Source organism: Archocentrus centrarchus, chromosome 4 (genome assembly GCF_007364275.1).
Source record: "Archocentrus centrarchus isolate MPI-CPG fArcCen1 chromosome 4, fArcCen1, whole genome shotgun sequence".
NCBI classification, from domain to species: domain Eukaryota; kingdom Metazoa; phylum Chordata; class Actinopteri; order Cichliformes; family Cichlidae; genus Archocentrus; species Archocentrus centrarchus.
Window position 1 is genome coordinate 13288077 of NC_044349.1, and position 22653 is coordinate 13310729.

The following is a 22653-nucleotide window of genomic DNA, read 5'->3' on the forward strand; positions in this document are numbered from 1 at the left end:
GGAAATTTCATGACTGGACAGGTGGCATCCTATCACAGTACCACACTGGAATTTACTGAGCTCCTGAGAGCGACCCATTCTTTCACAAATGTTTGTAGAAGCAGTCTGCATGCCTAGGTGCTTGGTTTTATACACCTGTGGCCATGGAAGTGATTGGAACATTTAAATTCCATGATTTGAATGGGTGAGTGAATAATTTTGGAAATATAGTGTATGAAGGGATGCACTAGAGAGAAGAGGAATTAAACTCAGTAGAAGCAAGTCAGAATGCATGTCTGTGAATGAGAGGAAGGCAGGTGAAAGGTGAAGATGCAAGAAGTAGACATAGTGAAGGTTGATGAGTTTACATACCCAGGGTCAACCATCCCAAGCAATACACAAGAGGTAAAGAAGAGAGTACAGGCAGGGTGGAGATGACTCAGGTGTGACTTGTGACAGAAACATAGTAGCAAAAGTGAAAAGGAAGGTTTACAAGTTTGGAGACGGTGACCATGACAAGACAGGAGGCAGATGCTGAGGTGACATGTAATGTAGTTTTGATATACCATGCTTGCTAAAATCTTTAAAAATTCTGCAAAAGAGGTTTTTTGTTGTTTTTTTTAAATGTGAAACCGGGAGTTGCTTGCTGCAGACAGGATCTTGATTTGACCTGTTCGAAGATGCTTTATGTAATACTTTCTGATTAAGACATAGGTAACTTAATTTCTTTATAATATTGTGTTGTGACTCATGTTTTGTGATGTTAAATCCAATTACTAACAGAGTGGAGCCTCTTAGTAACTGTCCTCTTTGAAAGGCCTTTCATGGTCATTATACCAGAAAGCCAATCACAACAGAGTGGAAAAGCATAAACATCACCTGTAATTCTTTAATTTTCTTTATTTCAAAGCCTTTCCTTTTACAAAGCCAGGATTACTTATTGTAACAGTACTTTGTTAATGAAGCAGAAGAACATACCTTTCAGAAGATCTGAAACACAGGTAGAGCACACACTGATATTTAAAAAAACAAAAAACAAAAAACAAAACAACAAACAAAACTAAGTATTTTTTGAGGTAGCCACAAGGACAGCATCAGTACTACATCTCTGAACTGACCCACTGAGAATTAGTAAGGCCTTTTCATCACACACATAACCAACAGCAAGGCACAGGAGGGAGTCAGGGTCAGAGGTCACCTCATTTGTAAACTTGAGGCTTTCACTTTTGTGAGCAGAAATTCTGCAGACAGCTCCTCCATAACCCCTTTTTTTTTTTTTAAACTTCTCAGCACACACAAAGCCACATGATAAAATATCAGCACCTAAAAATCAGAATTAAAATGAGATCAGAGATTTTTGAAATCCCACAACCAAGAAATGAGCTGAATTTAAAAAAAAAAAAAAAAAAAAAAAAAGGGTGATGAAATTTAGGTCTGAGATGAAATTCAGCTGTGTTCAGCTCAGTGCTTCAGGGTCCCACTTTGTGATGTACAGAATAGCAATTAAAATGAAATACACAGCTAAAAATGGCAATTTACTCAAATTTAGTGGCACCAGCTTGCTTAATTAGTGCTGCAACACGGCACAGTATTCAGTTAGTATCTCATTAACTAGACATGACAGTTTAAAACTAGAACTGTGACTTCGTTTGGGCATGAACACAGTTCCTTAGCAGTGCATAAATGATTACATGCTGAAACTGCTCAAACTGAAGCATGTTAGGGGCAGGCAGTCAAATTCTCAGCAGGCAGGGAGTCGCTGATCAGGATGACAAAACAGAAGACAAAAAAAACAAAACAAAAACATTTATCTCTGGGAGTGTCACCGTCACAGACACAATGAAAGAATTTTCCTTCTGTTTGTCAAACAAAGCAAAGCTCAGGGAAAAAAGCATACCTCATCTACGTCATTATAATCAGTGGGAGGAAAACGGTTAAAAATGGATGTCTAGAAAGCTACACAATTCAAGTTAAAGTGACTGGAAATGAAAACATAAAAACAGAAGCATTCACATTGCTTGAGAAATGCTGTCCAAATTCCAGATTAAGTAAAACTGAAATACAAAAAGAAAAAGTGCTACAGAAAATAAATTTGAGGCCCGATTCCGACTGAAAGCAAAGTCCAACTTCATCAAATCAGATTCTCAGATAAAATAAGCAGCTACATCTGATTCAATGAAGGGAATGACAAGAAAGTCAAGGAAAAACGGTTAGGACTGCACAACCAGGACAAAGTAATTCCTAAAAAGTTTAAGATAAAATAGACAATGTTAAAGCCAGCAGGCATCCTCAGACATGAATGATCACAAATCATATCAAGGGTCACTATATTTCACCATCCAGTGAGTTTGGAAGAGTCATGCCTAAAGTAGCTTTAACACACTAGTCATTTAGTACTTAAAACAAAAAGATTACTTAATACAAACTACTTTAGATTACATAACTCATCTGTTTAACACATACTTTCTACAGTTAAAACCCAAACAGTTGTGCAGCCTTAATAAAATGTATGAAATGAATATTCTCCTGAATCAATGAATGAGATCTGTAAAACATTGCACATCCCGGGGTCAGATCTCAGTGCGGTGGATTTGGAAAAGGAGGGAGGGCTTCTGTCAGAATTGGGCCAACAAACTGGGGAAGTATGAGCTGGAACCAACCCGTTCCCTGATTTAAATAACCTTTGTAAAAGAAGGCAAATTTACAACTTCTTATAAAGAAAAAAGGACTTGAGAAACAATTCAACATCAAATGTGAAAAGCACACAGAGGCTTTAGAACACACAGAAGAAAATATGTGAAGGAAAATGAAATCAGCAGTTTACTGCTGGATGTTTCTACTTAAGCCATAATGCAGACATTTAGGTGTGCTACATGAAACCTACTGTGACCAAGTAAAAGGAAAAATTTAAGAAAGAACCATTATGATTACACAGTTTCCCCAAACGTCACTTCTATAATAATTTTAATAACCCTACCTCTATAAGGTGCATTAATAGGAGTGACATTTGGGGTTACAGGTTGTAATATTTGCCATTACAGACCTTCTGCTGCATCTGCATATAAACAATACATACAGCATTTTGCTCCTGTGTTTATCCTCATATTTTAAACTCCAATGTCAGAATGCTTCCAGTTCTTTGAAAGCTCACATTATGATGTAACAAAGGGTTGTCTGCCATTTTATCTTCTCACCACTGGGAAACATTAAACCGTAGCTGAATCAGGCCTAGCAAAGCAAGAAATAAAGAAGCAAGACAAACAGTGAAAGCAGACTATACTGTGAAGTGTCATTATCACCAATTAAGGATACAGTTTAAAAAAAAAAAAAAAAAAAAAAAAAAAAAAAGGTTTGGCTACTTGTGAATAAGTGCAATTTCTCTTGTATGATGAGGGCTGGAGAGGCTGGTTGGCATCTGGAGGTCACTTAGTGGAAGTGCTGCTGGCAGTGGATCTTCTCCTCGGCCTGGTCCAGAAGCTCCAACATCTCCTGGATGATGGCCTGCAGTGCGCGACCCAGGTCTTCTTTGCTGTAAGGCTTTCCGAGAGGAGGCACGTGAATGAAGGCAGAGCGCCCGTGGCTCAGGTACAGAGAGGTGTAGTAGGTAAAATCGCAAAGATACCTATCAGGGAAGAGAGCAGGGTATTGGATCAATGAAGAGACTGGCTGCCAGCTGTTTGTATGCTGGTTTAATTCCTATAGAACAAATGTAATACTGCAATACTCGCAAAATGTTATGGGTGTCTGGTGATTCTGACCTCTACTAACATATGTACCTGAAGTTCTAAGGCATATCAGGTATGTCAGGTGTCAGATATTGGTAGCTGTAAACTTGCTCTGTTTTTCCCAAAAGGCCCAACTTCATAAGCCAACTACTGCTTATATCGTTACTATGGCCTGACAGCTGTCAGCATATTAGAAACATTGTTGTTTTTAGCCTAGCAAAAACATTTTAGGCTGTCACCTGAAATTTGAAGCTTTGAAGCATCAGTCAAATATTTAAATCAGACTTGACTTCAAGTCAAGCATTAGTTTAGCAAAGCAAGCGCTTCATATGTCATGCTTGTTAACTGAGGAGAAGCTGAAATATGAGGTGAAGTGATACTCCTGTTACTGGCTAAGGCTTTCCAGGAAAAGCTTTTCCCTTTAACCTGTGTATGATAGCTTCCTTGTCCAGACATGCAAGTGTGGGAGAAGCAGCTGCAGCCCCTTTGACGTGCAGCCGACAGCGCTGATTAAGTTAACCGCAGTGCATAGATATGTCAGTGTATAGACAATCTAAATGCTGTGTATTATGTTCACTGGTCTGTAAGAAGAGAAATAGACACCCAGTTATATAGCACTCCATCTGTCTCACTTTTTCCTTTCCTTCATCACTGCAGAGTTGATCCAAACAGTTAAAGTGACTAAATGTGCCAGGCTAGTGCATAGACTTTACTTTCATTCTACAACAAATAAGCATGGCAAACTACTTCAATGGGTAAGTTACACAAATATGGGAGGGATCATTTCTTTCATAGTGAACAATGCCACAGATTTTATTTCATGCTTTGATTATTTTTATCCATTTACACAATGCTTTAAGGTCAAATCGGGCTAAAACAGCTAATCCATACAATGAAAAAAGTAGTAATATCCTTCATTTGCAGACTTGTTTCTAACAGCCTCATTAAATCCAATATTCATTGTGTTTTAGTTCCATTTTTTGGTGTCTACCACCTTCTATCTGCTAAATCTTCTGTGTTCAACGGCTACTCCCTCACTTTGTTGTTTGGTGCTGTGCAGTTTTTGCACAGCAGATGTTTTTCTCTAAAAACATCTCATTGCTGAAAATGATCCCAAAAATCAGCCTTTCAAAGTGAACAAAACAGTAAGATTCTGAGCCCGAGAGCTAAACAACACATGAAACCGCTGGAAGCTCAGATTCAGGTCAGATATTTGCAATTTGTATACTTGTATATTGTCTTATAGTTTTTATACTTATTTGTTTTTTTTTTTCTGTAAGCACGAAGTACCGCAGCAATTTCCTAATGCTGTGAACCTGTTCACCCATATGGCAATAAAAACCTTCTGATTCTGATTCTGATTCAGGTCATAGTTCTCTGCTGGATCACGACTGTGAACTTTTACTGTGTTTTACATTGTTGTTTCCTGCATTGTTGTATTAAAAATAGTGAGTACAGGTGCTTTCAAGGATTTGCCTCAAAGGTTTAAGCGCCAAAAATGTAACTTCAGTGAGGCCTTAATAATTACAATCATAGCAACATATCTGTGTTGTTTTCTAAGCTAACAATCTCTAAAATATATCAATATCCGTAGAGCAGTACATGTAGCAGCTGAACAGATGAATTTCTATTCAGGATTACTGTTTCTTACATCTTTTTTTTTTTTTTACTAGTTTTGAATGCAAACTAAGACACACTATTACCTACTTTAAATGTACAGTTTTGCCTCAACTGTGCCGTTCTGTTTCACTGAAAAAAAAAAAGAGGTCAAACAGCATTTCACTATACAAAGAATAAACATTTTTCTCAGCTGATCCCTGTGTTTAAAGGGTGGCTTAGAATTTTCATGTTTCTTTTTTTTTTTTAACCCTCTCAAGCATGTGGCTCAGTATAAGAGAAAAAGCACATTAAATAATTACCTCCCGGCATCTTTGGAGACAGACACAGCTACTCCCAGCCCTGATGCATTCACTCTTTTACAGACTGATTCCATGTCAATAATTGAGTTGATGCAGTCCGGGCCTCCCACAACACAACACTGTGAATCAGGGCAGAAGCTGCTGTTGTCCAGGCCCTTGTAGCCATGATTTCTTCCACACTTCTCCAGCGTGACAGTGGTGGCCATACCTGAAACTCCAACATGAACTACCAACTGTCCAACAAAGAAAAGATAAAAACACAACGTCAGAATTACTAGAATGTCTTGGGCTTCTTTTGATCTCCCTCTTACAGTGTATCACAAAAGTGAATACACCCTCACATTTCTGCAGATATTTAAGTATATCTTTTCATGGGACAACACTGACAAAATGACACTTTGACACAATGAAAAGTAGTCTGTGTGCAGCTTATATGTAAATTTATTCTTCCCTCAAAATAACTCAATATACAGCCATTAATGTCTAAACCAGCAGCAACAAAAGTGAGTACACCCCTAAGAGAATACACCCGTAAACGTCCAAATTGAGTACTGCTTGTCATTTCCCCTCCAAAATGTCATGTGACACTTAGTGTTACTAGGTCTCAGGTGTGCATAGGGTGCAGGTGCATTCAATTTTGTAGTACAGCTCTCACACTCTCTCATACTGGTCATTGCAAGTTCCAACATGGCACCTCATGGCAAAGAACTCTCTGAGGATCTTAAAAGACGAATTGTTGCTCTACATGAAAACTGTTATTTAAGCTGCACACAGACTACTTTTCATTGTGTCAAAGTGTAATTTTGTCAGTGTTGTCCCATGAAAGGATATACTTAAATATCTGCAGACATGTGAGGGGTGCACTCACTTTTGTGATACACTGTACATCGCCTTACACCTGAGGTGTTCATGGGTTCAAAACAGCGCCTACTTTTATTTGAACTGAAACACGAACGTCTTGGTTCAGTTGATACAAAATAAACAAACTCAAGATAAAACTCAAGTAGAATTTAAAAATGTAGATCCTTCATGAAGAGCTTTCATCAAAGGCACACTCAAGCCCATAATTGGATAATTTAAAGTAATTTCATTTGATGCAGAATATTTTGCACATAATTTTTCAGATTGTTCACTGAGGCTGTTAGACTCAGTTATGCAACTTAAATTTGCATTTACACAGACATGAAATCTGTGTGAAAAAATGACAACCTGAGACACAAGCAGACATGAGTGCAGTGTTCTACCTATGAAAGTGCAATAATGCTGTTAGGTTAAATTAGGTTCTCCTCTTACCAGTGGATGATACTGCTTCCATAATGACGGAACCAAACTCTGGACTTTTTGGTACTCTACAGGAACCTCATATACATGCAGATCCACCTCACTGCTCAGTCCAAGCTTCTTCAGTTCCTGTTAGAGCAAATGAAGACAAAGTTTAGAATTAACTTAACACATTCAGCTTCTTCAGTTAAATTTAGATAACTTACAAAATATTGCTTCAACCTCTCTAGATGTAACCTCTCCGTTAACACTTTGTTTATACACAGGATATAGGGTTATATGAGCATGTGTGCAAATCTGTGTGAGGGGGCACTAAAAGATCTTTTCACATTATACTTAAGTGTCAGTCAGGACCAGTTAAAGTATACCTTCTTGTTCATTAAAGTCTAAAAGTTTTTTATTTAAAGTCCCTTTTACAAACAATTGTTTTATGCAATGTGAATAAAGCACAGATTATGCGGCCACTGTTATATTTCTTAACATGCTAATGCTGCTGTTGTCGTCACACATCATGGCTTTAATTGTCCTTTAGTAATCAATCAATAAATAACAGTTATATTACTGCCAGGGACATGCTTATATTAGCACAATGAAGTGACCGTGTATAGCCTAAATAAAATGTAATTATTAGACAGTAGTGACCCGATTTTCATGCCACAGTCATGCCATAAATGTCATTATAAATCCATCTTTTCTAACTGACAAGGTAATTCAAAAGCTTTGCATTATACAAAACATTAAACCCCTCAGGTCCTCCTGTCCTGTCCTCCTGCTTGGTGCCATGCTTTTGAAATGCCTGATTATGAAGCTTCAGCCATTCATATAACTTATGGCTGGGTTAGCCTTTGCTAATATGATTAGCCTAGAAACCTAGAAGGCCTGATTAATCAAATCCTGACAAAGGGCAGAGTTGCTGAATATGTCCAAGTAGACCCTCTACATTAATTTAAAAGTATGTTAACCTGTAGCCCACAAACTAAATTATTCTTTTAAAAAATACCTTTTTTAATAATGTGTTTCAAGTGTTTAGAGTATAACTACTGGCCATTTTTGGATCTGGGCATCTCTCCTTATCACTTATACTTCATGCTCACTGACAGCAAATTTAGCTGCAAAATATGTCCCCTCATATCTGAAATTTTTGGTCACTTGGCAAATACATTTCACTTTCTGTGTGCTTTATTTTGGAGGAAAGAAGTCTCTCAATTGCCTTACCATTCCCAAATAGTATAATTTTATACTCAACCTGGCAAATGAAATGAGCAAAAACTTCAATCCAAAACTCAGGCTTCTTCAAAAATAAAAACAGTATGAGAAAAAAAAAAATCAAGAAATAAAATACACAACTGATTTCACATATATAGAAAACAAATCTGTATCAAATTCAAAGCCAGTAAGCCAACACCTCCCCCAGTCGCCCTGAAGACCAATTGCCCTGGACACTGACCTCCAGCTGTATCGAAAGGAGGCTTATTTGACCACGTCTGTGACCCTGTCACAATGTGCCCTTTTGTTTGCCTTTAATATCCTTATCAAAGTCTGTCTAGACACCCTGACAACCACCATCATCCCCCCACACGAAACCTCTAACAAACACTGCTGCTTAGTGTGAAGCCGACCAGCATTCATCAGCATCACAGAACTGCCCTACAAACAGCTTCAAGTGCTGCCAACAACATGAAGTGAATGACTTGATGACCTTTAAGACTTTTCAAAAATATTTTGGAGAAACTGAGTTTTTAATCTTATTATAAAAAAAAACTCATTAAAAACTTTACACACATTGTTTCCATGTCACATTTACTTTTACCAAATACAGATAACAAAAATAGCATTTAACCGTAATTACCAATTATGTGAATTACAACCACATTAGATGGATATTAAAAAAAAAATTACCTGTACTGCTACCCAGCTGGCGTTGACCGTGTGCTCTCCAAATGGGCCAAAACCTGCAAAAGATGTCAGCTGCTGTTATTCCAGTTGCTGAATTAATGTGGATTATGTTTCTGGTAATGGAGTCTGTAAAAACAGCCATGTCTACAAGCATTTGCTTTTTTAAATATTCTATTGATATGACTTCAAAAGGCAGTTTCTGACTGAAAAAATTCTGTTTGAATGTGAAATGCTGTCAACACACTGCTGATTTCCAATATAAAGGGTATATAGTTCATTTTTTTAACATCTGGTATATGTAAAACATCCTTTTCATTAAAGTTACTGAGATGTCATTGCCTGTTGTTTGAGATTATAAACGGTTGTTCTGAAGAATGCACCTCATTATTAATAAAATAAAGACCCCCTGATGCAGCACTACATATCACCAGCAGAAAAATCTCAGCAGCCCATGGAAATTCACTCAAGACTGTTTATACAAGGCTCTATCACTGATCCCCCCCCTCCACCACCCGTCCTAGGGTCATTGGGTCCCTGGGGGTTGGGTGGAGAGGGGATCAGTCTGTCTGACAGGCTGCTGAAAAGAAGCAGAGTGAGGGGCCGGCAGCTGCCAGCCAGCCTGCTATTGTGAAGGCGCTGTTCCCACATCTCCTATCAGCTGGGGCTGTGAGTGTCTGCACCCCTTTGTGTCTGGAAACACCAAATTAATGTCTCTCTTACTTCTGCAAAATTGTACCATTCAGTATTACTGTTTCCACACCTAGAAAATATCATTTTGATGTGGCTGGACTGGGAGTTGCAGCTAGCAGCCCTCTGCCCACGCTTGCATATTATTACGCAAAATAATGAGATTAAACAGGATGAGCTTGCATAAAGAAACTCATTCACTAACCTATCAACAGTGGAACATAAGTCTGTTTGATAACGGGATATGTATTTTTAGCCATAGATCTATAATGACATCATATCCAGCAGTTAGAGGAGGAAGCTCATAATTAAAAGCAATAAAGAAATTCAATAGTTTGGGCTAAAACTTTCATTACTCAACTACTTGTAGTACCTCTGCTACTGTCAATTTTATAAATGCTTGCGTTTTCTTCTTCTTTTTTTGTTCACCTGTCTCTATTATGTATTTTACTGACCATGACAATTTTTTTTAACAGAAATGTCAACGATGTTCCAAGCCACAATTAATATTAAAATATGAACATTACTACCTTTATTGCCATATGGTATTCTGCTTACCATAATCAACTAATATTGCAGATGACCGTAGGCTATTTAAAAGCATTTGGAAACAAGTATTTCCATTAAGCAACACAAAAACGCATATTTTTTGGTGATAATTTGTTTACCTCTGTAAGTATGCTGTCTGCGGCCTTTCAGCTGAACTCATTCACAACAAAGGTAACCGGTCTGCAACTTGTAAATATGTCATAAAACCTCCTCTCCCCCCATAAAAAAATGGATACAAATAAAACAGCGAATCGTTATTATCAAAACTCTTATAAAACTAGACGTTTATATCAGCACAGCTGCAACAGAGTGGAGCAGTAACGACCTGACGCCATTAACAGCTTTCGTCTCCTCAACTTTTCCTCCACTTGAGCCGCTCTTCGGCTCGCCGACAAACGCGACAACGACTGCAGACAAAAGAGGACAAACCTGTAACGACCACAGTCCGTTTACTGTTATCCATCTCCCGTCCCGTTCAGGAGGAAACGCTGCTGTCTTTTTTCGGGCTTTACTTTGAACCAGGATGGGAAAGACAGTCACTCTGCTCCGAAGCTGGACGGCTCCTTCTACCACACAAGACAGAAGCGGAGGTCCTCCCTCCGTCTGCAGGCCGCACAAGACGTGACGTGATCACGTCAGCAACGGACAAATTTCATTACGTTTATCTCCCGGAAATGGCAACACACGCGCATATATATATATATATATATATATATATATATATATATATATATATATATAAAAGTTTATTTATTTGCTTACTTATAAGAAATAATGTATATATTAACTAACCAATCAATTTCCACACAATTTCTGGTTATTAATTCTAAAACCTCCGGAAAGACATAGCTCGGATAAAAATAATCCATACCTAAATTCCACACCCACTGGTAACCTACCTTTGGAGCTTTAAACTGGGAATATGAGAGCTGCAGTCATTATTTTAAAATTTGACATCATTCTTATTTTATATCCAATTATTTAGATATTTGTATTTTACTTGTTTTCATTGATATCCTTTATTGAAAGGCAAATATTAAATCAGTTAAAGTGTGCGCATTTTATAATTTTTTTTACACGTCATTTAGCATTTGTGCTCATATATTACTGGAAGTGCGTGTTTCTGACAGTAGAGGGCAGCATCATATAATACAGCCATGAATCCGCCTCGCAGCGCCGGAAGACGAAGAGTAGCAGAAGGTGGGAAAATTGTGTTAGCGAAGGTCCGAGACCGCAAATAAGACAAAAAGAAAAGAGGAAAGTTTAAAATGGTAAGTGTTTACCTCTGGTAATTAATAGTTTTCTTCTTTTCAGTGGGACATCTGTTTTTCACCTAACACTAGCAGCGGTAGCGGCGCTTCATAGTCGGTAGGTTAGCTCTGTGAGATTAGCGTTAGTAGCCACAACGTTTTTAAATGAGTGCAGACTTACCATTCAGCTAAAGAAAACTTTTTGGGCATGCTGAAGTGATCATTTATAAGCTCAATTAGCTCCATGCTGGTACCTGTAACGCTGCAGGCAGCTTATGAGTCGATGGATAAACGGCGTAGACGTGAAAACAGTTAAAAAAAACTGAACATAACAGCACCTCCGTCTCTTTACGCCAAGCACAGCGAAGAAGCTTTTTCTGGAATAAAACACTGGTGTGTGTTTGGCACCCTCGTAACAGACTACTTGCGGTAGCTGTGTACCGTATGAAATCCTGCTAATTAATTGCTATTGATTGGAGAAGTTATCCTATGTTTGATGTGAATCTGTCATTTTTCAGCTTCCCCTGTCCCTGCTGAAGACCGCCCAGAACCACCCTATGGTGAGACACTGATCGTGTATATCATTATATAACAGGCAGTAATTTCTAAAAATTATACTGTATGTAGTTGTGGCTTCAGCTCTGGCTGTTTCCCAATATTTTGCTACACTATCTCCAGTCTTGACTACTATTTGAACATTAAAATTTAATTGGCATGAGTTGAATTTCTTTGTTTTTGCAAATATTGTAATCTGTGTAAACTTGAAGATTTTTTTTTTTTTTTTTCTAAATTCTGAACAACCTGCTATTTCACTGTCTTTCCTCTCTGCAGTTGGTGGAGCTGAAGAATGGAGAGACATACAATGGTCACCTGGTCAGCTGTGATAACTGGATGAACATTAACCTGAGAGAAGTCATCTGCACATCCAGGGTAAAGCTGAGCTCTGTTCTCCCTTTTCTGTGAATATTAAAGCTCTTGATAGAGCACCTCTCAGTGTTTGTACACAGACTTGTTTTTCTGTAACTAGGGCCAAAAAACACTGACAGCTAAACAACAACAGGGAACTTTGAAAAGGAAAGGGGATTTTTTTTTCTTGATGTAAATAAATAGGGCTGCAACGATTCATCGACGTAATCGATGACGTCGACTACAAAAATTTGTCGACATGGAATTTCATCGTGGAATCATCAATTTTAAACCCATCCATCTATTTTGTTCCGCTTGTCGTGTGATTTTGTAATTGCAATACACTACAGGAAGATATGGGAGCAGTATTACCTCCATTGTCTGCCAGCAACAACAATACCAACGAAGAAGAAAGTAACAGAACAGCTTAACGCTAGTGGAATAAAGAGGAGGGTGGAGAAAATTAAAGAAAATGGAGACAGACTGTCAAAGGTGTGGGAGCATTTGACAGAAAACAAAAATAAAGTTGAATGCAGACTGTGCAAAGCAGAACTTTTTTCCACGGCAGCATCACTGCAGTGCTGAGCGTTTAAAACGACGTCAGCTCTGGATGGGTACGTTAGTGCGTCGTAGATACCTGTTAATGTTTGTACAGTAATGTTTCTGTTAGTTTACCTGTCGGAAACAAGCTCTCAGGGATAAGTTTTGCTAAGCACCGCCATTTCAGTTATGTTAGCTAACGATTGAAGGACAATAGGAGCAGCTACGCTGGCTCCTATTTTTTTCCCTCATATTAATATCAGCGTTCATTCTGAATAGTAAACCTCTGTATGAACTGAATCATCTGTAAACTTTTCAGCTGTTTTGGACGGAAAAATCTTTTTGATTAAATTTGAAGCTTTATTTGAACTTTTGGACAGAGGCCATTTTTATTTATTTGCACATTATATTTTCATTTAAAAATAAAAATTGCATTTACTTTAATATGCATTTTTTTATTTGATATTTATTGTGATGGTCACATTACTGTTAAAAATACATTTGATTAGTTTCAAACTCGTATTTTTATGGGTCATTTTAATTGTGAGAGGGGAACAAGGTGATGTTAACAGGTGGGCAGGCTTGAACAGGTGAGTTAAGATTGAAATAATCGTTGACTAATCGATAACAGAAATGACAGATTATTCGACTACCAAAATAATCTTTAGTTGCAGCCCTATAAATTCATTTTCATTTTCATTTTTATTTCATTCAATCAACATATAAATAATTTTTATAACCAAAGAGAAAAAAATCATGAATGAAAAGGAGTTGTAATAGTTGATATAAGTATTGTTGCACCACAAATGCTCTTATGTTTGGTCATATGAGAGTGGTCTTTCAGAATCTAGATTTTATTTTATTCTTTGAAATCTGGTATGTTAAGGGATGTTTAGAGATGAGTAAGTTGTTAAGCCGACTCATTGGACTGACAATTCCACGCTTCTCTAACAGGATGGAGATAAGTTCTGGAGAATGCCTGAGTGCTACATCCGAGGAAGCACCATCAAATATCTGCGGATCCCCGATGAGATCATCGATATGGTGAAGGAGGAGGTGGTGTCAAAGGGGCGTGGACGTGGAGGCGCCCAGCAGAACAAACAGCAGGGCAAAGGAAGAGGAGGAGGTGGCCGAGGTGAGCTGAAGCAGCTTTTGTTGTTCATGCAAGATGTCTTCACAAACACAAGAGTGTGGGATGACTGTATTGAGAGTACTGTTTCCATATTGCTCTGTCAAATTGGAAACAGTTTTTGTAAATAAATTTATTTTTATAATTATCAGGTTCAAATTCTACAAGTCCAACATAAATCCAAAAGAGGCCAATTATCAAATCTCTCATTGAGCTAAAAGAAAAATATGAAATTATTACCTTAATCACAGCTGAAATTTCTGGTGGCTTCTATCAGATAGATTTATGCATGATTTTGACCAGCAGGATCCTGATAAATGTTTCTTTTTAGTATCTGCTAAGTCAAAGAGGCCATGACACAAAGCCTTGTTTTATTCATTACCTTCTTTTTAGATGCACATGGGAGAAATATTGCTGCTTCACAACAAAACCTAATAGATTTTTAACAGATATTAAACAACTATAACAGCTGTTCCCATTTGGGTAGTGCAGTGATGTGGTAGTTGGCACTGTCGCCTCATAGAATAAAGTTTGAATCGATTGTGGTTTCTGCTCCGAATCTGCTTGCAGAAATTGGACATTGCAGATATTTTAGGGATTTAAAGCTAGGGCTGGGTCATATATCATTCACGATAATACCGGTAAAAAATATTCTTGCCCGGGAAAATAAATTATATCATGATATGCTAATTTTATGGAGTAAGTACATCACTCCACCACGCAGCGGATTATGCTCACGTGGGTCAGGCAGTGTTGCACACTTAGTGACTTTGTCGCTAGATTTAGCAGCTTTTCAGACCCCCAGCGCCTTTTTTTTTTTTTTTTTTTTTTTCTCCCCAAAAAGCGACTAGCGACAAATTTGGCGAGCGTTTCCGGTGACGTCGGAGAGTTTTGAAACCTGAAATCCTCCGCTGTCGCCATGTTTTGTGTACAAACAGTCTATGTACTGCGTCCGTTCCTACGCTTTGGTGTCGCCCGGACCCCCAAAAGTACCTGGCTCTTGGGTTGTACCGTAAGACACGTGACCTTAATAATGGAAAGTGAGTCTTTTTCCTGTGTTCTTGGATGGGTGTTCTGTTAAGTGTAATTTCCCCATTGTGGGACTAATAAAGGTATTCGTATTCGTATTCGTGTTCGCGATGCAGCCGGTAGACGCCACATTGAGCAGGTGGGCCCATTCCTGTGATAGGTCAGTGCATATGTCTATGGATTTACTGAGCTAGCTATAACCCTGCTGACTGACGGATGAAAATTTATTAATTCAGTCTGTTTACATGTTTTGTTTTTTGAGTACACACAGGAGGAAGCACTTTGTTGAAGTCTACTTCACCAGACTGGCTTGTTAAAGAATAAGTCAGCCTTTTGCTATTTTTCTGTTTACATTTTAATAGCAGAGCTGTGAGTGTTCTGTTATGGAGGAAAAATGCATTAATTTCTTTGAGGAGCATTATTATTTAAATATGCCAACAGTTTATTTTTGAGCAATTTCTCATGTGCATCTACAGCTGAATGTTTTAAAATAAAGTGCCAATGTGACATTTGGGACATGTAGCTTTGACTCAGAGGTGCCTTTTTGTTTATAACTTTTGGGAAGGAAAAAATATATTGTGTATATATATCGTTATTGCCATTCAGCTTGAAAATATTGATATTATTTTTGGTCCATATCACCCAGCCCTATTTGAAGCATTCATGATTCTGTTAACTTAAGCGACACTCCTGAAAGTCTGTGTTCACAGAACTGTAGTACCAGATGGTTTCCTTAAAAATTGAAGAACCTAGTTGAAGTAGTATTCTAGATAATGGAATTTTTTAATTTCTCTCCCATAAATTATGCTAGAAAAATATAAAGAGCCCTGCCTTCATCCCTTAAAATACTTTTTTGAGGAAATTTTGCATAATTCTCATAATTCTGGATTTCTTTTCCCTAGACAAATCAGTGATGGCCAGGTGGGGGGCACTTGAATTGACATGGTCCATGATCCAGCTATTAAATTTGACCTATTGGTCTTTACGTGGTGCTGGTCTGTTTTCAGTAATGGAAACCCACTCTAACCTTAGTGTCTGGTTTGATAATTGCAGTTGGATTTGTGAATACTCAGAATTATTAATGTTTACTGGGAACTGGGGACACATTCTGTTAACAGACCTAACATAGATTTTCTTGATCTGCTTCTCTCGTGTCCTCTCTGTAGGTTTGTTTGGTGGCCGTGGACGAGGGATGGCCGGCCCCGGTCGGGGTCAGCAGCAGCAGCAGCAGCAGCAGCAGCAGCAGCAGTCAGACAAGAAACCAGGAAAACCACAGGGAATGAAGAACCAGCACTGACAGACAACGCTGCACCTATAACAACACATTCTGTTCATCAGTGATTCTTCCTTCAGCACACGAAGAAAAAAATACCTCTGGTGTATTTTTCTGCTGTGATCTTTGTTAGGACTGATTGTTGCAGAAATCACACTCGGAGACATTAAGCGAAGCCGTGCTTTTGCACTGAATTTTGTTTTTTAGCATCTGGAAGGTGATATTAACATTTTTTTATTAAGACAATATGCCAGTGTATCAGCCAGAGCTGTCAGACTTCTCCTTTAGCATCAGTTTGTAGATCAGTATAACAAAAACATTTTTGTATCATAAACCACATTATCTAAATTCCACTTTGGTACACTGGAAAAATGTTTTTACTTTTAGTTTTTTGGCAGTTGTCTCCTCAGGTGTAGTTTTCGTGGTGTAATGGCCCTGTCTTCTGTTGCATGAATATTTTTCTTTTCTGTGTTTGTGAAGTTTTGTGGTTGAAAACATTTTGTCTGTTTGCTAAGCTGAAAGGTCCAGTCACAGGAGGTAAACAGCAGATTGATAACCAGGAGACAAGAATTCAGTCCTTATAAATTAAAACTTCAGTTAAAGCGTTTGTAAGACAACCAGTATGGATATCCAGACAAAACAATTCTCATATTAAGCCTGAAATGGATAGAGTCCAACATGTGTTGTTGGTTGGGTTTCATTTTATTTTTGTAACAAAAGACCATATTGTAATTTATTTACAAAAGAACATAAAAATAAAACAGCTTTTGTTAAAGGAGTTTTAATTATTTTGGAAAAAAAATCCTAATCTCTGACCATACAGCCTCAGTTAGCTGCTCATGATCTTGTTGAGTTTTGTAGACTTGAGTCACAATATTTTGGTAAATTAATTGGTACTGATGTGATTGAGCCAGGGATCAAACAACTGACCTTCCGACTGGTAGATGAAAAGGTCTACCTTTTGAGCCACAGGCACCACCATAGCAACCTTTATAATGCAATATCTGGTACTGTGCAAAGGGCTCATTTCTTTTTCTTTTTTTTTTTTTTTTGTTAGGAAAATGTGTGGGGCTATTTATTAAAACATTCAAACATATGTAGAAATACAGTATATAAGGCAAAAGAACAATTTTTGCAATCTAATGAGCTTGAAAGTCAATATTGGTATCACCACCTTTTAATCTACACAGCCTGAACTCTTAGGCAGCTTCAATTTTTTTATTTATTTTTTTAAGTAGTCTTCAGAAATGGTTCTTGAAGTACATTCGGAGTTCTTCGTATTTTGGCTGTCTTTTGTTCTGTTCTCTGTTGAGGTGATCCCACACTGTTTCAGTAATGTCTGGGCTCTGGGGAAGCCAATCCATGACTGATAGTGTTTCACTGGAGTTCCACAGAGTTCTGTGCTGAGCAATTCTATTTAGAGTATGCATGCTTCCCTTTGGCAGTGTTTTTATCCATCCATGAAGCCAGATGACACAAACCAATTAAGTTTAGCAGGAATGGCTTAAAAACATAAAGGCCTGGATGACCTCTAATTTCCTGCTTTATCAAACCATTATTGTACTCACCCTTACAAATCTTAGAAGCAGACACTCTGGATGGCATTACCTTGGCCTCCAGGAACACTGGGGAATCTTGGAGTTATTTTTGACCAGGATATGTATATTAAACAAATAGGACTGCTTTCTTGCATTTGCACAATATTTCTAAAATTAGAAACATCCTTTCTCAGAGTGATGCTGAAAAGCTAATTCATGCATTTATTACTTCTAGGCTGGACTATTGTAATTCATTACTATCAGGCTGTCCTAAAAGCTCCCTGAAAAGACTTCAGCTGATCCAAAATGCTGCAGCTAGAGTGCTGACAGGGACTAGAAAGAGAGCAGATTTCTCCAATACTGGCTTCTCTTCATTGGCTCCCTGTTAAATCTATCTTAAAGACCTCATAGTACCATATCACCCCAATAGAGCACTTTGCTCTCAGACTGCTGGCTTACTCTCTGTAATAATTGTAGGGTTTTTATCTTACAATATAAAGTGCCTTGAGGCAACTGTTGTGAACGGAATCTAATTGAATCCAGTAGAACACCTTTGGGATGTGGTGGAGCAGGAGATTTGCGTCATAGATGTGCAGCTGACAAATCTACAGCAACTGTGTGACGCTATCATGTCAATATGGATCAAAATCTCTGAGGAATGTTTCCACGCAGATAAGAAAGCAAAAGGGGGTCCAACCTGATAATAGCTAAGTATGACTAAACGTCTGGTGAGTCTACAAGACAAAAGATTAATGTTAGTGAAAATTCAGCCTCCCATTGTCAGCATTTGCTGTCAATAGCTTTTCCTTCACATAAAGAATTATAAAACACAATTTTCTCATTTTTAATTCATTGTGTTTAAATGCCCCCCCCCCTCCCCCCCTCCCCATGCACACAATGATTTACTCACAATCATACAATAACCAGATAATCTAAGACAGTCAAAAAAACTTGGATAATTTTAAATAAGTGACTGAGAATGTATATCTATAGTGGGAATAATACATTTCAGACCACACATGCATGTTTAAATTGATTTATTGATTAATCAAGACAAAACATGCGGTTATCAATTTATGCTTTAATCTCTTAAGGAAAAAAGTACTGTAATACAGTTTTCTCCTTTAGTTCATTGTGCCCTTAATAGTCAGATATTGCTGGTCAATAGTAAAAGATAGATAAAAAAAAGAAAAGTGTATATAATTTTTTTTAAGCATAAACTATATATCAAAATGTTGCACACTATATGACTGTCAAATTCAAACATTTTTTCCTGAATTTTCTAAATAAGGATTTAGTCTTTTTTTTATATATTGATAAATCAAATAAATGAGGAACTCACTCATGATAAAAACATGATGCACCTGAGTTTAATCTGCTCTGCTTTTTCATTGTTTTCACTGAGCCTAAAGGTTATATTTAATCTTTCATACATATGAATAAAAGAATTTTTTCAACAACACCAAAAACAAATAAAAGAGGTAAAAATGAAAGTTAACAGATAAACCAAAATTTCTTTAAACTCACCCAATTCATTTCTATTTCTATTATCATCATCACATGTTCAGGTTTTGGAGTCAATTATTCCAAACACAACCAACCAACTCAAATAAATCAAATTGTTTTACATCAATGCAAATGAAAACTTAAAGCATTTTAAAAAGTAAGAAAAATAAAACATGTATGAAGTATGTAAATGTGCTGTATCACATTTCCTTGCTTGTTTATGACTGAACCATGCACATTCAATAACATAAGATTTTGCTTTTTTTCACTGTAAAATATATTTAAAAACATAAAAGAATTAAAAAATAACCCTTAAACATAAAATATCAGTATCAGTCCATTACTGCTTTAATCTCTTACAGAAACAATATTCAGTGCTTGCAGCATTACTCTTTTTTTTTTTCAAATTCAAACCACTTGAAAGAAGACTAAAATATAATGAAAACGAAATATTTGTGACCTTTATGAGTTTTATCATAATAGTAGTAGTGGTAATAATATAGAAAAAACAAGACTTAAAAAAAAAAAAAAAAACACATTGTAGGAGCAGAATATGTATTTACTGGGTAAATAGCCTCTACAAGTATATTGTCAAATTTTCCAGGATAGATCCGAACAACTGCAAGGCTCAGCAAATATTTCTCTCACACTTATTAAATTGTGGATGGTGGAATCCAGTTTAATCTACCATACTAAATATTATTTTTCTCACTAAGCCTAAAGGCTATTTGTAATCTTCCATATCTAAGGACCAGGGAAACATTAATAAACCAGAGCCAAATAAAATATCCGTTTGGTCATTCAATAGAATTTCTAAAAAAATTCAAAAACAAATCAACTTTTCTCATTTGGCATCCTATGATTATTATGTCAATAAATGCAGGAAAAAAAAGCACTTCTTCTAATAGCTAAAATCTCTACAAACTCATCCAGTTCATCCCTCCATCACCAACTCCTGTTTGGCAGTGATTGTGTATTTCCAGGTCTCAATTATCTGAGAGAGCCTCAGACTTTCAGGGAAGTGTTCCTTCACGTAAAGGGGGACCTCCACTTCTTTACGGTCCATGTATCCACTGACTGCCCCCTTCACACTGTCAAAAAGAAAAGAAAACATTAATTATAATGCATTTTTTTCTCTGTTCCATTCAAGGCAAGCAACTTTTCACTTAGTAGGAAAACTAAAAAAAAAATCTATCAAAGAAAGACATTCACACTTTTAGTGCAGAAAGAAAGGCCAAACAATGAGGAACTACACTGATACTGAAATGTGTAAGTGGGTTTTAAATTAAACTATCAATATGTGACTGAAGTGCAGATTTTAAGCTTTAACTCAAGGACCTTAACAAAAAATTGGCATTAACTGTTTAAGAATTACATCCATATTTGAAGAGACTTAAAATTAATTAGACTAATCTACAACTTTATGTAGATCCTTGTAACATTCAGTTTGACAGTTTTTGCATCTCTGAGATCTCTCTTATTTATCCAGATTTTGGCTACACAGAGTCACCTGCAGTGACTGTGAGGTTTAGGATGTAAATCTCTTTTCACACAGAATATATCAGGACAAAAAGAGGAACGACAATATTAACAGAAGAACATGTTTACCTCCATAATGGATTGTAGACCTCAGTGGCCCGTAGGCGGCTCAGATGCAACAAGATGAATTGGTGCATTTCAAGCTGCCACTGGTCCACGTTTCCTCTGGATATGAATCCTTTTAGCTCAGTCTTGTTGTCCTCAGTCAGTGTCATCTGGTAATCAGCTGGATACCCGGAAAAGGGCTCCTTTTTAAAGAAACATGCAGTCATGTATTTTGTATGTATGTGCTAGATGGACTGGCATATATGTAGCTACATAATGCTGCATATGCTACATATATGCATATATGTAGCACTTTTCCAGTCATAGTGACCATTCAGAGTGCTTTTTATAATACAAGCCACATGAATTCAGTCTAACACTGGAGCCTTGGATCAAACCATCTACAATTTATGTACACTGAAAAATAAGCATATAAAGTATAAATGGCAATTTTGTATTTATATCTGAAAAAACAAACATGCTGCAAAAAATAAATAAATAAATAAATAAATAAAAAAAATTACCCTTTTCAGATGCAGCATTTTTTCAGATCTGACAGAGGAGAGGACTTGCCACAGACAAACACAGTGTCTGAGGTCACATTTGCCAAAAGCCTGCGAAAAACGAAGCAAAGAAAAAGCATCAATTTATTACTGCAGTTTGTTCTCTATTCTTTTTTTTATCTTTAGTCCTATTAGTGTTGTTGAAATAACATTTATTTTGTACTTGTCTTTTATTTGGATGTTTGGCTTAATAAATACCTAGTTTACAGGAAAGAGCAGTTCACTTTTGTATCATCACATTTTACATATGCTTTACATATTAAACATGATTTTTGCACACAAATTCATGCTTCTCTATTATCGGCAACCTTTGTTTTATTTATGATTTTTGACATGCGAGACTCAGAGTAAGAGAGTGTACATGTACTGACCCTCAGTATATGCCGATCAATGTTTTGGTCCATCTTTAGAGTGTCCTGAAGGTAAGAGACCAGTTTCATAGTGGGATCACCACCAGTCAATGAGAGGAAACCCAGAAGCAGCTCCACAATCTTGAGGGCCTCACACACCTCGCTGTAGGAGTCCAACCCTCTGGAAAAAGTGTTCCGAGCCAGAGAGGACAGAGCAACCTGACAGAGAAACAAAGTATTAGTGAAGCTTAAAGCCATAAGCTACTGTAAATGCAAATCATCCTTTTATTACTGTGTGCATCCACATGTACATAACTATCAAATATAATGCCTGAGTTGTACTTTTAAGTCTAATGGGGCTGGATGTCTTAACTGCTGAAACAACTGTATGACTTGTTAACTGTAACTGTAATAACTGATAACTATTTAAAGTCCATTCATCAAGAAAATCTGCCAAATATGTATTAGTGCTTTTACTGTGAACTAAATATGGTTCAGTTTTAGGCTCAGCACAAATCATCTGATGAATTTTATATATATATATATATATATATATATATATATATATATATATATATATATATATATATATATATATATATATATATAATTTTTTTTTTTTTTGTATGTGGGGGGGGGGTGATATACAGTTATAATCATGTCAAGTTGCATATTACATCAAATTATATTAACAACTAATTGTTTTGTCTTTTGCAAGACTGACTGGCTGACTGACTTTACCTGTGGCACTTTTCCATTAACAGTTGTGAAAATAGTTTCATAGTCTCTCTCTTGAGTGTTGATCAGTGTTGGAATTCCCTAATAAAAGACAGTGGGTTTAGTGAAACAGGGAAATACATAAATATGACTGTAAAATAAGTATGATCACACAGAACAGATACAAGACTGAGAAGTTAAATGGTGGGAATCTCCTATTGTAATTAGCCAG

At 36.9% G+C, this 22653-nt stretch overlaps 3 protein-coding genes across 3 annotated transcripts in view; 1 reads left to right on the plus strand and 2 right to left on the minus strand.

Moving 5' to 3' along the window:
- Positions 1-859: 859 nt before the first annotated feature.
- Positions 860-10639, minus strand: LOC115779490 (pyroglutamyl-peptidase 1). Its single transcript, XM_030728182.1, has 5 exons — positions 10466-10639; positions 8804-8856; positions 6917-7033; positions 5624-5856; positions 860-3601 (listed from the first exon to the last, which is right to left on the minus strand). Exons 1-5 carry the CDS (start codon positions 10497-10499, stop codon positions 3406-3408), a joined length of 633 nt encoding a protein of 210 aa, XP_030584042.1. The 5' UTR covers positions 10500-10639; the 3' UTR covers positions 860-3405.
- Positions 10640-11170: 531 nt separating this feature from the next.
- On the plus strand, positions 11171-16938 carry lsm4 (LSM4 homolog, U6 small nuclear RNA and mRNA degradation associated). Its single transcript, XM_030727378.1, has 5 exons — positions 11171-11307; positions 11805-11846; positions 12118-12216; positions 13687-13867; positions 16057-16938. Exons 1-5 carry the CDS (start codon positions 11305-11307, stop codon positions 16185-16187), a joined length of 456 nt encoding a protein of 151 aa, XP_030583238.1. The 5' UTR covers positions 11171-11304; the 3' UTR covers positions 16188-16938.
- A 2536-nt stretch (positions 16939-19474) lies between these two features.
- LOC115778843 (E3 ubiquitin-protein ligase rnf213-alpha-like) overlaps positions 19475-22653 on the minus strand; it is a 92557-nt gene continuing 89378 nt past the window's right edge. The window contains 5 exon segments of the mRNA XM_030727195.1: positions 19475-20298; positions 20816-20994; positions 21316-21405; positions 21726-21923; positions 22446-22523. Coding sequence (XP_030583055.1) covers positions 20142-20298; positions 20816-20994; positions 21316-21405; positions 21726-21923; positions 22446-22523 — 702 coding nt within the window. The 3' untranslated portion in view covers positions 19475-20141.

Coding starts and splice junctions, on each gene's coding strand:
- LOC115779490 (XM_030728182.1), bottom strand. CDS start 10,499: ATGGATAACAGTAAACGGACTGTGGTCGTTACAG. Junction 7,034..8,803: donor CCAGCTGGGTAGCAGTACAG/GTAATTTTTTTT, acceptor TTGCTCTAACAG/GAACTGAAGAAGCTTGGACT. Junction 5,857..6,916: donor GGAAGCAGTATCATCCACTG/GTAAGAGGAGAA, acceptor TTTGTTGGACAG/TTGGTAGTTCATGTTGGAGT.
- lsm4 (XM_030727378.1), top strand. Junction 12,217..13,686: donor AAGTCATCTGCACATCCAGG/GTAAAGCTGAGC, acceptor CTTCTCTAACAG/GATGGAGATAAGTTCTGGAG. Junction 13,868..16,056: donor AAGAGGAGGAGGTGGCCGAG/GTGAGCTGAAGC, acceptor TCCTCTCTGTAG/GTTTGTTTGGTGGCCGTGGA.